The following is an 18,023-nucleotide window of genomic DNA, read 5'->3' as shown; positions in this document are numbered from 1 at the left end:
ATGTCCAGTCCCCTCAGTTTTAGGACGAGAGCCAGGGCGGCTTCTATACCCTTTCCAACTGTGGGTACTGAGAGGAGCTTCTCTCGGCGAAGAAACACGAGGAAATCCGCAACCTGCTGAAGAGTGGCTCTGAGAGGAGACAGACCCTGTCTACGCACACCAACCACAGAAGACGGCCCACTTCCCCTGGTACACAGCTGCAGAGGTTACTGTCGGACGTGTCCAGCCATCTCTGTTGCTGCGCTACGAGAAAAGCCTCTCGTTCGCAAGAGATGGTGGATAACAGCCAGCCGTGAAGTTGAAGGGACTGGACTGCTTGGTGGTACCGTTCTACGTGTGGCTGGGTTAGAAGGTTGTGCCAATTGGGTAGCTCTATCGGTGCGTCCGCAAGAAGAGCCAGCAGGTCCGGATACCAAACGGCTCGAGGCCGTTTGGGAGCCACCAGGATCATTCTGAGATTGGAGTGACCAGCGCTCGACTGATCACTTTCCGAATCAGACAGAAGGGAGGAAAGGCGTAGGCGAAGAAGGGTTTGTCCCAGGGGTGTTGGAGAGCGTCCTCTGCAGCTGCCCATGGGTCCGGCACGGCTGAAAAGAAAACCTGAAGTTTTCTGTTGTGCCGGGTGGCGAACAGGTCTACGACGTCGCCCCCACAGGTTGAAGAGCCTTTCCGCCACGTCTTGGTGTAGAGACCATTCGGTCCCTATCACCTGATCCCGACGGCTGAGCTTGTCCGCTAATACATTCCTCTTGCCTCGAATGTAGCGTGCTGACAGCTCTATCGAGTGAGCCGTGGCCCACTCGTGCACCTGCAACGTCAACTGATGGAGCGGAAGAGCACTACTAGCCCCCCCTGTTTGTTGACATATGCCACTACTGTGGTGTTGTCGCACATCAACACCACTGAGTGTCCCACCAAGCGGTCCTGAAATTCTCGAGAGCGTTGAACGCCGCCTTGAGTTCCAGGACATTGATGTGAAGGTGCTTTTCGTGATGGTCCCACACACCTGCAGTCAGCAACTCCTCCAGGTGTGCGCCCCATCCCTCGGTCGATGCGTCTGAGAACAGAAGCATCTCCGGGGGGGGGGGGTGGGGGGGGGGGAGTACGTATGGGCACTCCTCTTAAGAGGTTCTTGTCGTCGAGCCACCAGCTAGGTCCTGCCTCACCTTGTCCCGTGAGAGCCACGGGAAAGTAAGGAGGATCCTTGGCCTGAGACCAACTCTCCCTTAGCCTCCACTGGAGAGATCGCAGGTGAAGACGCCCGTGAGGGACTAACTTCCTCGAGTGACGACAGATGGCCGATCACGACTTGCCATTGCTGTGCTGCCTGTTCCTGCCGAGACAGGAAACCGGCCGGCTGCCTCCCTGAATTTGCTGATAACGCAAGTCTGCGGGAAAGACCTGCCCTGCTACCGTGTCTATCAGCATACCCAGGTACTTCATCTTCTGCTTGGGTTCGAGATCGGACTTCTCGTAGTTTATCACGATCCCCAGATCGCGACAAAACTAGAGGAGTCGATCTCTGTCCTGCAGCAACTGCGAGCGGGAGCTCGCCAGACTAGCCAATCGTCGAGATACCTCAGAAGACGTATCCCGTGCGAATGGGCCCAAGCTGACACCAGAGTGAACACTCGCGTTGAACACCTGTGGGGCGGTTGAGAGACCGAAACAAAGTGCCCTGAATTGGTACACCGTCCCGTCGAAGATGAAGCGGAGGTACTTTCTGGAGGACTGATGGATGGGTATTTGAAAATACGCGTCCTTCAAGTCCACTGAAAGCATGAAATCGTTTTCCCCCTGATCGAGTCGAGCACCGAGCGTGCCGACTCCATCGTGAACCGCGTCGTGCGAACGAAGCGGTTCAGGGGAGAGAGGTCTATCACCGGACGCCAGCCCCCCGATGCCTTCTCCACTAGGAAGAGGCGGGCTGTAAAAGCCCGGTGACTGGCCTCCACGATTTCTACAGCTCGTTTCGCCAGCATGGTCTTGATCTCCTGTCGAAGAGCGTTGTCCTTTGATGATCCCCGGACATAGGTTTGTAGGTGGACCGGTTTGGAGATGAGGGGGGGCCGAGACTCGAAGGGTAGTAGATATCCCTCCCGCAGGACGTCTTACTATCCAGTTCTCGGCGCCGTAGCGCTGCCAAGTTGCCCAATGGCTCGCCAGGCACCCCCCCACTTCCGGCAGCAGGTGAGGGGGAACGCCGTCCCTAGCGTTTCCCTCCTCGTTTCGACTTCTTCCCACCACCTCCTCGGGGAAAGGAGGGCTGGGAGGAGGGCTGGTTACGGCCTCCTTTAGCAGACGTCGAAAACAGCAGGAGTCTTCACACGGGGTTTGGACGGTGCAACCGTCTTCGCCGCCGTGGAAGCGCTAGCCAAGCTCTTTGGCTTGGCCGCAGTCGCTCGAGATTGCCCAGTAACCTTCGAGACTGCCTGGTGAACTAAGCGGTCACTGTCATCAGTGCACCGCCTTTCCACCGCAGCATCCACCATCTCTCCGGGAAAGAGAGCTGGGGAACTCCTAATTGGTCCATTGCGAAGCCCGAGTGCCGCCTCACGCCCGGCCCCCTTGGTCACTCGGGTAAGGACTGCGTCCCTACATCGAAGAACCAAGTTGGCCACAGGTTAGCAGTCTGATGGGCGAGGTAAGAGAGCGTTCTTTCCTCCAGGACTGGCACAGTCTCCTGAAAGAAGCGTCGTCTTCGAGAGCAGAACTCCCAGAGCCGGCCGCTACTTTGGATATTGTGAGGGACCACAAATCAACCAGCCCCCCCAGCAAGAGACTGCCTGGAATGCTGCCAAAGCGGTAGATTCCAGGGCAAGTGCCTCCTGCTGCGAGAACCAGAGGTTCTCTGACAGGAGCTGCTGCGGGACACACCTGGAGTCAGCCTCGCTAAACTCCGGGTTAACCTGTTTCGGCAGTATCGGGTCTTCCGAAGGCACGTAAAATCGCCTCTGACGCTGTAGAGGAGGAGGAAGCAGCTTAGAAGACCGTCCGGTATTTCAGCGAATCCTCCCGTCCTGAGACGAGATTCTCAACTTGATCCAGGACTGAGTCTGCAAGCTCTGATCGCGGTAACCCCACCATCATTTTGGGTTCCCTCTTAGGACCCCAAAATGACTCGAGCCGGGACGTGGGCTCTGCCGGTGGTAGCGGCGATCCTTCCGCAAGGTCATTATGCTGACGAATCAGCTTAATGACCTCTGCAAAGTTCCTCTGTATCTCGGGAGTGACTGCGTCTTGTGGAGTAGGACCGTCCAGTCCCTCCAGCAAGAACAGATCCCGTGATACTCCTCCTTCGAAGGAGGAACAGCGGCAGACCCCTGACGGTCATCCCCAACTACTTGCGCGTATGTTCTGGTCGGTCCTAGAACCGTGCCTGAGCCAATACGGCGTTCATAGCGGGATCGCGAGCGGCGCACCTCTCGTGATCTCCTCGGTACCTCGCTCCCTCCCGGTGTAGCCCGAGGAGGTTGAAGTACGGGAGAGGCAGACCTGACGCTCCCCCCTCGCTCGCTGGCAGGACCAGCGTGCGTGGAGGGCTGCTGCTGATCGTCCAACCCGCGGTGGCGATCGAGCAGCAGGCCTAGCCTTTGCCGCATCGCTCCTGGGGTGAGCGGCATCAGGATGAGAAACGTTGACGTCTGATCTCTAGCGTCAGGCGAGCTGTTGCTGGTTACCGTCTCCGCCCCGGTCCCTATGGGAGCGGCGGTCAGGTGACCTGCTAGGCTCTCTGTCGCGGCGAGACCGGCCAGCGTCCTCTCTGGCGCGTCGAGCCGCTGGTACCAGCCGTGGCTGGTACCGACGGCCGCGGGGACCCCTTCCTCGCCTCAACCCGTGGCTGGTCAGCGACCGTCACGTCAACCCGAGCAGCCAGTTGGTCGCTGCGAGAGTGTCCACTGCCTGGCAAGAGTCGTGTGCACGACTCTCGCCAGTCTTCTGCTCCGCGCCGCGGTCTTGACGGCGAGCGAGCTCGGGCGTCAAAACTTTGGCTGGACGGTCGCCCGTGGAAGAGCGTCCACTCGGTACTTCTTGCGAACGAGAAGCGGCCGAGACGGAACCTGATTTAGCGGCAGGACCGCTACACCAGGTGAGGACGTACCAGCCGAGGCTGGTACACCTCTGGTCCCCGTCGTCTTCTTCTTTGCAGAGGAAGAGACGGGCCCCGTTCCCGAAGGAACAGGAGGACCAGCAGAAGAGCTCCCCGACTCGCCTGAGCGAGACGGGCCCTTAGAAGATCCCAAAGGAGTCTTCTTAGGGGGGGAGGAGGCAGCCTTCTTCTTCTTCGGCTGGTTAGCCTTAGAAGTCGAAGGGGAAGAGGAGGCAGCAGACGACGAAGAAGACGACAAAGACGACGACGACACCTTCCTTCCTTCTTTTTCTTCGCCAGGCTCCGCAGGACAGACGTCAGGTCTTCCATCCAGGAGGGAGCCGGGGCAGTTGCCGAAGCAAACAGGGCCCGACTGCACCGTCCGGAAGAACCTGAGACTGTAGCAGCACCACCAACAGCAGGAACGACAGGAACAGGTCCAGGAACAGCAGGAACAGCATGTACAGCATCTGAAAAGGAAGGAGCAGCAGGGACAGCAACAGGTACGGCAGGCACGGCAGGAACCACAGGAGAGCCAGGCGTCCTGTCGGCAGCTACCGTCATTCTCGGCACTGGCGGCAGGTCTAGGGGGGTACTCTTAGGGCAGCGGAAGTCCGGGGTCGGCAACACAAAGAACCCAGGTGGCGGTGGCACCGTCCTCTTTGGTACGGCAGTAATAGGTTTGTGCACCGCAGCCGTAGGCGTCACCGTCATTACATGCGGCGTGTACACCAAGTGCGGCGGCATGTCATAAGCTGGTGTTGATATGGTGGTAGTGGTTACCGTACCATGAGTGACCACTGCCGACCCCGCCAACCGCTGAATCAACCCCTGGATACTAGGCACTCCCTGCAGTCCCAGCGACTCCCACACCTGTCCCAGGTCGTCCTTCGCTGGTGGCACATCTGCGGAAGCAACAGTCGGGTTAGTCAGAGGGGTTTCCTCGCGCCTGGGGGGAGAAGAACCCCACCCAGAGCGGACGGAAGACCCCGAATACAACTGGACGTCCGGGTAGCGGGCGCCCTCCTCCACACTCGACGGATCGAGAGAGGAGACTCCGCTACCCCCCCCGCAGGGGAAGGCGCGAAAACGTGGGGGCTGAACCGGGAGGCAGGAAAGAAGACGAAGTGTCAGTTACCAAAGGAGTCACTGGAGAGCTTTCCGATGACTTCTTTGGCGGCCTAAGTCTCTTCCTGCCCTCGTACAGAACCCACTGCGCCTCGGACCAATTCATACATGTTATACATGGCTCGTTGCGGGAGCATTCTCGCCCCCGACAACGAGTACAAACCTCATGTGGATCCACATCCACGAATGATCTAAATCCGCCGCATCTACGCCCCTCCAGCCCGGGACACACTCTACGGGCGACTGGGGGGCGCGGCGAAATCTCCATTTCTTGATCACTCATATTGCAAATGACAAAAGAAATGTAAAAGTACTTACAATCATATACTCTCAATTACACTAGAAAAAGAGGGCTGATACTCAAAGCAAACGACAAAGCGGGCAGAGCGATGACGAACACGTCCTATCCTCACACGGCCGAAAGCAAAAGTGATTTGTTTACTCCCAGCCGCGCGACGATCGGACAAGCAGTTAACTACCGTTCTCCCCTTGTTCGAAGCTTACGACCGTTCCAGCTGCTGCTAGCTACTTCTATTGTTAAAGGACCGATGGTTTGTATTACGTATCGGAACAAACTGAGTGTTGTGGAGCTATTTGTCGGATCGACTACAACAGGAACGCCTTTAGGTGTGATCCGCCACGGTAAGTAGCCTTAATGTAACCCCTGTGGCTAGCGCACGCAGCGCAACATTACCTCTTGCCGGTACATGTCGTGCTTGCCAAGAAATCTTTAAATATGCGGATAGGTATGTAGTCGCTCCCTACTTTGTTTGTTGTTGTTTTGGTATCGCTGCCATATTGGTTTTGGTGTTCTTCCGCCGATTTCGGTCGGCGGTCGAGTCGCCGTGTTTAGTACTGGCCCTTGGGGTTAATTACAGTTGTCCGAATAAATATTACTTTAAATTCTTGTTCAGTGGGTAAAATAACATAGGAAAACGTCAATTGCCAAAAATGAAAGAAATGGGGGTAGATCTAGTGTACCTATCCGCGGCGGCCCAGAGTATGGCAGTTGCGGTTTTTCTATGCAGTTTTACCTCCTGAACAAGAATTTGAACTAATATTTATTCGGGACGACTCTAATTTACCTTTGAACTCTATCCTACGGTAAAGGGGATTCCCATTGGGGAACCGGGGGTTTTGGGTGGGGACAAACCCAACTCTATCCTACGGTAAGGGGGACACCCCCAGTGGAACCGGGGGTTTTGGGTGGGGGAGAAACCACTTGGGGGAGATTTACCGTGTTATTGTGGTATTTCCCACATTTATCACTTTTAAAAACACGAAATACAGGCGGAAATAAGAAATAACAAACTAGCGATAGTGGAGCCGTTCCACATCCATATTCGTCTACTACTACTACTACCACACACTGAATCCTACTACACATGCGCTAATGCTACTGCGCATGTGCTAAACTGTAAGGGAGCTTTTGGCCTAAACTCAGACTTCTTAGTGATGGGAAAGCAAATGGGGGTTTACGGGAGGGATATATGTATTTAGCCAAACACGTTACAGTATGACCCCTACATTGCTACCAGACTGAGTGAAGGATTGGGTGGTAACAGGGTTCCCAGATTTGGCAGTTTCTCACCAAATTTGGCTTTTTTTTTTTCCTAATTTGGTGGGTAAAAATTCACTTTGGCTGGTTAGTGGTATTTTGGCTGGTTTTCAAACACTTTCTATTGAGCTAAACACTGATCCCACGTTTGAGGAATCTCTCCCCAGATTGGGAATTTTTGAAGGTTTTCAGGAAAATCTGGGGAATTTGAATAGGTTTTCAGTAAAAACTTGGTAACATTTAGCAAAATATGTAGATGAAATTAAAATAAAAATCACACACCAGATGACCACAAAAACAGGCTGCCGGATTCTCAGAGACGAACCTCATTTCAAAATTTCAATTCATTCTCGTTTTTTTTCCTGTATTCTTATATTAGTTTATATTATCTAACTAAAACTATGATGCCGCTATACAAGCATATATATGATAAAAAATATGCATTTATAAAGATAAATATAACGCACATATATTTTGCCGGTTATTTGGGTTGGTTTGGATTTCCATTTGGCGGGATTTTGGCTGGTTTTCATGGTAGACTTTTGGCTGGTTGGTAGTGGTGTCATGTGGGAACCCTGGCTGGTAACCATACGTTGAGTTACATAAAACATTTACCTAATTTGTTTATTAAACATGTTATGTGAATTCTAGTGTTTATTCCTTTTCCTTTTTCATAGTATTTGTATAAATAACTGTTTGAAATATCCCCACCTAATCATTTCACCATATATAACTTGAAATATTATGTTATAATTGAGGACACACACCTAAAAATGCCTACGTGTTGATATAGAACTCCAGTTTTAGGACGTTTCGATACCTACCTACCTACCTACCTGTTACGTGAAATTGCACATTGCGTTGCATATTACATACACTCCCTATATCATTTATACACAAGTCAATCCCTCCCCTTTCCAGTATTCACGACTGGCTCTTTACGTTACACCATTTACATGCATTTCACCGATACCAATACCTAGATTAAAGTTTGCCATTATTATTATAAAGCCTACATTTAAATATATAACATATAAAATATATAGTTTGCCATTATTATTATAAAACCTACATTTAAATATATTCCATTATACAGTTTTGACAGACATTACAATTTACACCTCCCTTCCACTTTCCTACTATTATGCAGTTATGTATGGTTACTTTTAACATTTTACAACACTTACACACCCATCACAGTGTTGGTTATATGTCATTTTACCTACTGGGGGCCGAATCCCCTCCCCCGGTTAGGCAACATACCCTTAGGTTTAGTTTGTTATATGTTGGTTTACCTACTAGTTTTACTTCCTTGAAGGGGGTTACCCGTTAGGCTAGGTTGGTTAGTTCTTCAAGGGTGGGATACCGGGGGGGGGGTTGGTTCCATTCCCTACTTGGTTACCTCCCTACGTTGGGTTTGGTTGGTTAACCTTACTAGTTAGGTTAGGCCTTTAAGGGGGGTATTGGGGGCGAAGCCCCATGCTCAGGCATATTCCTACTAGCTTAGGTTAGGTTGGTTAGCTTATTCCTTACCAGGTTAGGTTTAGGCCTTTAAGGGGGGTATGGGGGGGGGGGGCGAAAAAGGGGGGCTGAAGCCCCCTGGCTCAGGCAATATTCCCTACTAGCTTAGGTTGGTTGGTTAGCTTACATTCCTTACCGGTTAGGTTAGGCCTTTAAGGGGGGGTTACGGGGGGGCGAAGCCCCCCTGTTCAGGCAATATTCCCTACTAGGTTAGGTTAGGTTACTTCCTTACTAGGTTTACGTTAGGCTAGTATTTCCCTAAGGAGGTTAGGTACGTTCCCTACTATTAGGTTAGGTACGTTCCTTACTAGGTTAGGTTAGGCCTTTAAGGGGGGGTGACGGGGGGGCGAAGCCCCCCTGGTCAGGCAATGTTCCCTACTAGGTTAGGTTAGGTTGATTAGGTTACATTCCTACTAGGTTAGGTTAGGCCTTTAAGGGGGGTACGGGGGGGGCGAAGCCCCCCATGGGTCAGGCAATGTTCCCTTATTAGGTTAGGTTAGGTTAGGTTTGGTTAGGTTACATTCCTTACTAGGTTAGGTTAGTCCTAGTATTTCCCTACTAGGTTAGGTTAGGTTACGTTCCTTATTACTAGGTTAGGTTAGGCCTTTAAGGGGGGGTACGGGGGGGGGGGGGGGCGGGGGGCTTCGCCCCCCCTGGTCAGGCAATATTCCCTACTAGGTTAGGTTACATTCCTTACTAGGTTAGGTTAGGTTACATTCCTTACTAGGTTAGGTTAGGCCTTTAAGGGGGGGTACGGGGGGGCGAAGCCCCCCTGGTCAGGCAATATTCCCTACTAGGTTAGGTTGGTTAGGTTACATTCCTTACTTAGGTAGGTTAGGTTACGTTCCTTACTAGGTTAGGTTAGGCCTTTAAGGGGGGGTACGGGGGGGCGAAGCCCCCCTGGTCAGGCAATGTTCCCTACTAGGTTAGGTTACATTCCTTACTAGGTTAGGTTAGGCCTTTAAGGGGGGGTACGGGGGGCGAAGCCCCCTGGTCAGGCAATATTCCCTACTAGGTTAGGTTAGGTTACATTCCTTACTAGGTTAGGTTAGGCCTTTAAGGGGGTGGGGGGGCAAGGGGGGCAAAGCCCCCTGGTCAGCCAACATTGCCTACTAGGTTAAGTTCCTACTAGGTAAGGTTACATCCCCTGCTAGGTTAGGTTATGTTAGGTTGGTTTGGTTCTTTAAGGGGGGTTACAGCAGGCCCAACCCCACCCCTGGTCAGGCAACATCCCCTACAAGTTTAATTAGTTTTGTTATATGCTAACCTATGTTTAATTTGGTCTTTTTTATTTATTAAAACCAACTACAGGCCCTATTACACATTTACCACCCAGGACTTAAATCCCACCCCCTCCTGGGCCCGTTATATATGTATTTGTATTATTTCATATTTTGAACCCATCCCACATTTACATTTAGTTCCTTAACTACCCATTTACTTTTATTACCCTTAACATTGCCAACTTATCTTGTTAAGCGCTTGTTCATTTACCTCAGCCCCACCCTGCCTCAACCAATAGCATCAAAGCATTTTTACTACTCCACCCCACCTCTCCTACCCTGTTTTCTACGGTCTGGCCTCCTGCCACCTCCTAACTGTAGAACTCCAACACTGTTGAATCTGCCGCCATGACATCCACTGCTGCATCTACTTCACGCTCGCCCCAGCCCCTCACCAGGACTCTTTGCCACTTCATGTAACAATTGTTACATGAGTTACAAAGATTTTTCTGCCTTTTTACTCAGGTAATTATGATCGACTAATCGGTTTTTTGCCAGGACCACGGCCTCCTGAGAAAGCAGGTCTTTTGTTTTGCCCCCATTCAGTCGACTCCAAGATATGGGAGGAGAATGTATAACTTCGTCGGGTACTTGGCTGTTTGCTTATTTCAAGCTGCATTTTGAGGAACCCAAGACCCGCCTCCAGCATTCTTAAAAGCAGCTGCTGCTTTGTACCCTCCACCCCTTTAAGGTAAGGTCCAAACATTATTCTTAATTATTATGTTTTAGGAAAGTGAGTGTTAGGCTTTCGCCGAAAGTTGCGTCAAGGTATGTTACTATTCAGTGGGGTGCTGCTAAGACAACTCGTACCTTCCACCTTACCCCGCCCACCCCCTGTCGTTACCCCCCCCCCGTTACCCCCCCCCCCTTAGTGAACATATGGCTCTGTGGTGGTTGGGGAATTTAAACATGGCGGCTGTGTTTACATTTCCTTCACCGTAACGAATACTTGGTACCTTCCTATAGGACCGTTCTTCGGTGACTTAGACTATGGCAATTGACATTTTCTATGTTATTATTTTAGTTGCTTTACAAGGGTTGTAAGGAATATTTTTTCGTTTGGTTGGAACTAAACTTTAATATCCCTTTGAGTTTGGTGCGGCTATTATGTAACTTTCAAAGGTCAATTACTGCTTAGTTACAGCCGGCCGAATGGATATTACTTTTAATCTGTACAGTAACTCAAATAACATAGGAATCAGTCAATTGCCATAGTCTAAGCCACCGCGGATTGCTTCTGTAGAAATACCGAAATGGGCTATGGCTAGATGCCGAAGGGACGCTGCAAAGAGCCTTGGGTAAAGCGTACAGTGCATCGCGTGAGGTGCACTGACGGCACGCCTATGAGACCTACAACTACACTGATACGTTAACCTAGCCTAAGAATAAAGGAAAAACGATACCTAATGCCTACATCACCTGCATTACCCCAAGGTGGACTGACAATCTGTTTAAGGTGTTGACATTATAAAATGGCTATCCCATATATCACACGAGCTGAACATAATACTAAGTCTTCGACATTGGAAGCCTTTTAGGAGGAAGAGGAGGAGGACTGTCAAACGTCAGTCTGTTTTGACTATCCAAGTTAAGTCATTCATTTTCCCCAGCAAAAGACAGCACGATCAAATCTCAAACTTTACCTCTCAAACGCCGCCGTATATTATAATCCATGTCGGATTTCCTTCAGCGCGAAACTAGTTGCATCTAAAACGAGGAGACGAATTACTGAAGTTCTTCGGGGGAGATAACTCGCAGGTAACGAGCGCGTCTGAAATCCTGAGCCCTGACAACAAGCCAGAGGTAAAATGCGGCTAATGTCCCCCCGCACTACGGAACTTCACTTTTGTAAATAAATCGACTTTGGCCTCTCGTCTCGCTAGCGCTTCTTCTTCCTGAAATTCCTTCCAGGAATAGGAGACACATCATTTCACTTGTCCAAAACAGAAATTAAGGACAAAGCCAGAATCTGGGACACAGTGAAGTGGAAAGAGGACAAGGAAAATAAAGTGACCGCAAATATATATAAAAAGTGGAAAAGTGAAATAACAGATGAAGAAATTTACGACAACACTTTTGGTTCGATACTTCTTTTTGGAGTAAGAACCAACTCATTGCACCTAAATATAATAAAGAGACCAAAATGAGAACACCTGTTGTCCTTTTTGTGTAAATACAGAAGAAGTAATTTTTTCTAATTTTATTTTATATTTTTTTGCTTACAGAGATGAACGTATAAGATCAATTTGCATTCCACAGCCTTACGAAGAAAATGAAAATTATATAGTTGGAAAATTCTTGTTTAAAGAAGAACATACTGAAATAAGAAAAGAGGCCTTAAATAAGATGCGGCAAAAGTGTGAGAAAAGAATTAAAGAGCTTAACAATTAAAATTAACTCTTACAATAAAGAGGCGCCGTTGTAAAGGCATTGCCTCGACCCATAACCATAAACAACCAACTTACACTGCTGCTTCACTTTTCACTTGGTAAGTTGGTTTGGTAGTAGACACTGGACTGCAGTCCTCCACAAAGATGATTCTATCTCTGGCGGGCTCTTGTATACGTTTCCAATATAAGATGGTTCTTATATTTTCATAATCGTCTTTTACTAGTGCTTTCTCATCAGTATATCGTAGCTCCTGCAGAATAGGAGAGAATTTAGTTCTTTTTTTCTCAAACTTGCTTTCTTCTTGCATGATCTTCACTACAGGCGGTATTTTGTTTTATGGACTTGGTGCACAATTACAAAGGCTCTTTCGGCCTGACTTACAATTTGTTCTAGGTTCAAATAGCCTATGCATAACATGCATATCTGATTACAATATTCATTTCAGACCTAAAAAACTTAAGTCGTTTTTCAGGCATGTTGGTTCACTATATTTAAGTGCTTTAAAGACTGTAAGAAGTACCCCATTGTTGGGTTTACAATGAGACGACGCCGTCTTGGTGACAGGCCTTTATTGTACGAGAGAGAGCCGACTGACTCGCAAACACGTTGCGGGTTAATGCCCAGCAATGCATTACAAAGACATATATCGTACATTCCCCCCCTCAAGATTATACTTATACATAACAAAAATTAAAGGGGCCAATCTCATTATGTGTTGGGGCTGGGCCTTCGTCTAGGGACCTGCGATATTATACGCAAAGGTCGGTTGGTGAAAGTCTCATCCTCGTTGGAGTATCATGGACTTCGATGATAATTCTAAGTTTCATTCAGTCACTTCTTTCTGATGTAGGGTTGCATCGTTGAAACTCAGAGTACAAAAATAAGATATATTCTTCTATCTTACATCGTGAAGTGATTTAGAGAAGATTTGATAGGTCTTCCAATGAAGAGTGCTAACTGAAGTCTGACATACAATTTGGTTTACAAGATCATAGGTGAGCAAACACTAGCTCAACATACGAACATACACACAGATGACATATGCGACAAAAGTCACGTAGCACGGTTTTGGGTTATAGGTCAACATGGTTTCTCAAGCGAAAGCATTGTCGACGATTCACACAACAATAGATTTGATGTCTACAGGTGCCTGCTAATTAGGACGCTGATACAACACATCAAGGCTTAGTCAACTTTACTTTATCAATGCCTATCACACTCCTGCAAGCTCATATGTGACCCCTTGGGCCATTGGTTTAATTTAATCGTAGTTTTTAGTTTTTATCTATGGAATGTCACATACATTCCTACATATATATGTAAACATTTACATATGAACATGGAAATGAGCTACGAAAAGAAAAATGTTTTTAACTAACTTTTCAGTACAAAAACATGCAGTTACATACACTGAGTGGGTTGCTTAGTGGCACTCAAATGCACGTAATACACATACACAGAAAAAAAGAATAAATTCTTGATACAATTGTACAATTGCATATCATATGAGCAAATAACAAATAATATTGGCATTATATGAAGTCTTGGAGCCACTTGGGTCTACCAGCAGCCCTTTTGGGCCTACCAACGACGCCGGGGTCCTGCATGGAATGCGTTGCTGGTTCTATGGGCGTAGGGCTCGCAGAGGTGTCGTGCTGAGATGCAGGGGCGCTAGGGGACGGAGCGATGACTCTCAAGTGTCGTCTGTTCCTTTTTGAGAGTCTGCCGCTCCGGTTGAGCTTGACTGTGTACTGACGATGAGGCTTAGTTTCCGATACCACGCCCGTTCTGTCCAACTGCTTAGTAGCCTGGTTTTGTATGCGTACATGGGTACCTAGTTTGATGGGCGGCAGTCTCCTGGTGGTGTCAAGGGTGCGCATAGCTTCCTGTGATATTGCCACTTGTGGTTCCCTTTGACGTATCATCCGTCTTCAATACCTGTCTACTAACAGGTGTCTTCTAGCCGTTGGTACCCCGTCACGCAGCTGGGGACCCGTTGCAAGCTGAGATGGCGACTTGTTGATCTCCCTCAGAGGCGTGTTGAGATACTCGAGTATCGCCAGGGCCGTCTTGTCTGACTCAAGGGCTCCACCTTTTGACATGTTTTCTCGGAGTAGCCTCTTTGCCGATTTGACTGCTGCTTCTGCCCTGCCATTGGACTGGGGATACTGGGCTGACGACAGACGGACCTTGACTCCCCATCTCCTGAAGAAGGCAACCATCTCCTCACTGGCCAAGTTGTACCTCCATCAGTCGATATTTGCTCTGGGGCTCCCTAACGTGAAAAATAGGATCGAAGGTGATTGCTTTTTTTGTTGGACGTGGCACCACAGGGGAAGTGAGCTACTTCTAACCAACCAGTTAGTCTGTCTGCATATACCATGTATACATTGCCCTCTATTTGGAACATATCTGCGACAACTTGCTGGAAGGGGTATTCTGCTGGCGGCGTGTGAATCATTTCTTCAGGAGGCAGTGAAGGGGCGTGTTCATCACATGAGGTGCATTGGGCACGGCGATGCTGAAGGTATCCTTCTATTCCCGGCCAGTAGACTGACTGCCTGGCCCTCCTAAGCATAGAGTCGAGGCCTTGGTGTCCTGCGTGTAGGTTAGCGGCTACCTGACGGCGTAAATCTTCGGGGATAACCAAACGTATGCATCCTTGGTCCACCAAGTATGTCACCAGATCCTGGTTGATTGCTAGCCTATCCCGAAAACCGAAGAAAGGACGAAGGCAGGAGATTTCTTGTGACTTCTGTTGGGGCCAATCGCCCGCTGCGACCCTAGCAAGCAAGAGCTGATACACTGGGTCGTTAGATGGCGCTCCTGACGCAGTCTTCATCCAACACGATGATGTCCGGTTCCAAGGTGGCAACAGTTGCACATGCCGCTGCCACTTGAATGTCGTCCTCCAAATCCACGTCAGAAGCTTCGTGGGGTGCTCGCATGGTCAGGTACCTTGAGAGAAAGTCCGCGGCAGTGTTCCTTTTTCCGGGCAGGTATTTGATATGAAACTTGAAATGGAGTGTATTCTCCTTCAGGTTGAACAATCTTGGGTTGATGACGTCCTTAAGAGCCCTATCAGCCAGCAGCTTGACAAGTGGACGGTGGTCCGTGATGGTGAGATTTGGGCACCCAAGTAGGAACAACCTGGCCTTCCGCAAGCACCAGGTGACTGCAAGGGCTTCTCCTTCTACGGGGGCATACCCTGCTTCAGAGGGGATGAGGTGTCAACTGCCACATAGGGCAAGATGCCAGCTGCCCTTGCAACAAAAGGGGCTGTCAGCTGACTGACAAGCGCAATACTGCTGGAGGACGACGAAACCAATGCCTTCCTTCTTCCAATCCGTCATGATTATCGTAGGGCGCGTCTTGTTGTAATAGGCCAAGCCGTCCTTGGCTAATTGACAGATGACCTCCCGTGCCTGCTAGAGTTTGCTACGTAGCTGGCTATCCCAGTAGACGTTTTTCCCCGTTGGTTTTCTGAGGAGGTCCCTAAAAGGCTCCATGATGGGCGTGTTGCAAGAAAGGGGGCTAACTGATTCACGAATCCGAACCATGACCTAATATCAGTGATGGAGGGCTTCTCTGGCATGTGGAAGTTACGAATGGCGTCTAGTCGTTCGTCTGCAGGCTTATATGACTCCCATCCCAAGTGGTACCCGACAAAGGTAACCTCTCTCTTGCAGAATTTGAACTTCTTGGACTTCAGTGTAATACCTGCAGAGGCACACATTTGACAAGGAATTCATATACATGCCAAACGCCTCTTCGATTCTGTGATCGTATAGCAAGGTGTCGTCGATGCATTTATGCTTTCTGGTGATGTCTTGCAGGGTGTCACCGAATCTTTTCATGTAGGCATCAGAAGCCGAACAGTGACCCATGGGTGTCCTACGATAACAATACCGCCCCCATGGGGTGATGAAGGTCGTGAGTGGGCGGCTATCCTCGTCCAGTTCCACTTGGTGGAAACCACAATGGGCGTCCGCTGTAGTCTTGTACGTGTGAATGGGGATGCTCGAAATCATGTCGAGGGGTGCCGGTGTATGATGAGTCTCATGGAGACAGTAGACATTGAGGCACTGGAAGTCTACTGTGCGGCGAGGTTGGGCCGTTTTCTTGGCTTCCACGACCATCCTTGCACACCACTCCGTAGCATCCCCTGCCGCGACTGGTTCTATCACGCCCTTCCGAATGTCTTCGTCAAGCTGGGCCTTGACCTCCTCGTCCCAATGCTTAGGGATTGCTGCCGGTGTGTGACAGGCATAAGGCACAGCATCGGGCAATAAATGTATGTGGTGCTGCTTGCCCGTCATCACAGGTAGGGGTTCCCTGGTTGTGTTGAAGGTTGTGGATGAGAAGTGATGTAATAACCATTCCTCCAGTCTTAGTCTTGGTATGTTCTCCTCCATGGGTGGGATAGGTATGGTGGCTGGCTTCGTTGTCTGAGAGGGGTTAGGCTGAGAGACTGCCTCGCTACTAACGTCAGCTGATGCAATAAGAGGGGAAGGGTGAGGGAAACCAGGCTGTACTATTCCCAGCTCCTTACAAGCATTCAGAGATGATTAGAAGTTCTTGGCCGTTGCCACGAAGTAGACCTCCTGCTTCGTGCGTCGCCCACCTATTTCAATGGTACATGTCGTTGATCTGAGGCATCTTACTCGGAGATTAGCAACGTCCCTCAGACCCGTTTGAGGTTGCAACTCCAGGGGTTTTATGTACAGGCTTGAAAGAGTCGTGGGCCCAGCAACGCAGATCTGTGCTCCTGTGTCTGCTACGGCGAGTGTGGACAGCGACCTTCCACTTCCATGGGAAACACAAGCCTTGATTGTGGGTTGGGGGGGAGAGTTGTGTGTCTACGACAATCACCAAACTCGAGGCGAGCAGCGCTTTCTTCGTACTTCTGCAGCATTTCTGGAAGTGCCCTTCCTTTTGGCACCTGTGGCACGTCATACCTTTGCTGGGCATGATGCTCGACCAGCGAATGACGTCCCCTGCAATTCCCGCAATGCTTCGCACTTGATTGACCGCGCAACACCGTGATGTTTGGCTCTACGTCATCGGTGCAAGTGACGTCATCGCTGGAGGCGCCAGCCGACTATCTCGCACCAATAGCGACACGTGGGACGCTTTGCACTTGAGTTACCGCGCAACACCGTGATGTTTGGCTCTACGTCATCAGTGCCAGTGACATCATCACTCGAGGCGCCAGCTGACTCCCTCGCACCAATAGTGACACGTGGGACGCTTTCAACGTCTAGGCATGCAGCTTCAAAAGTACAACACAAAGCCTGGAGGGCATCTACACTTTTAAACGTATCACATGCCTGAAATACATGCCTTTTTAACACAGGGTCACTGAGACCTACCATTATTTTCCGTAACAGCATATATTCAGCCAATCACTCCCCACATTTGGGACACTTAAAATCACAGTCGGTGGTCTTACGAGCACACCTTGAGAAATAATCACTAACAGACTCTTTGCGCCCTTGTGTGAGGGCAAAAAATTCGGACCATTGCACTGCCTGATTCGATGACTGTAACACAATGTTCCCAAGGGCATCCAAAGTCGCGTCTGGAGTAAGGGCGTTACATTTGGCGTCAGAGTAACCGAGCATCCAGTGAACGTTGCATCGCTGCACACAGTTGAGTCTGTGCAGGACAACATCCTGCGGCGGGAACTTGTTGAGGTGGATCCAACCAAACGTCATCGAACGTCTCTAGGACCTGAAACTCTGCTGAGGACATCACAACATTACATTTCTCAGGGCAACAGAGACAGGGACTTTGCCGGCACGTGATCCAGTATTGGGAAGAGCATCCTGAAGGGAACGGATGGCGCGCTGCTGGTCTGCAATTAACGTCTGTGCTTGCATCACAGCCCGTGACAAGGCCCTTGGCATTGCAGGAGAGGCACGCCTCGGCGTGGCCTGGGCTGGTTGATGCATCAGGGGCATGACTTGGTTCGAAAACTCACTGCGCCATGTTGGGTTTACAATTAGACGGCGTCTTGGTGACAGGACTTTATTGTACGAGACCAGAGAGC

General features: G+C 49.8%; 1 protein-coding gene across 7 annotated transcripts in view; it reads right to left on the bottom strand.

Moving 5' to 3' along the window:
* LOC135220502 (RING finger protein 145-like) overlaps positions 1-11,448 on the bottom strand; it is a 344,353-nt gene extending 332,905 nt beyond the window's left edge. For all 7 annotated transcript variants that reach the window (XM_064257646.1, XM_064257649.1, XM_064257645.1 and 4 more), the window contains exon 1: positions 11,224-11,448. In XM_064257646.1, coding sequence (XP_064113716.1) covers positions 11,224-11,254 — 31 coding nt within the window. In that variant the 5' untranslated portion in view covers positions 11,255-11,448. The remainder of the gene's footprint in view (positions 1-11,223) is intronic.
* Between the last annotated feature and the right edge of the window lie 6,575 nt (positions 11,449-18,023).

This window comes from Macrobrachium nipponense, chromosome 2, assembly GCF_015104395.2.
Source record: "Macrobrachium nipponense isolate FS-2020 chromosome 2, ASM1510439v2, whole genome shotgun sequence".
NCBI lineage: Eukaryota > Metazoa > Arthropoda > Malacostraca > Decapoda > Palaemonidae > Macrobrachium > Macrobrachium nipponense.
This window is presented reverse-complemented; position numbering and strand designations above follow the sequence as displayed.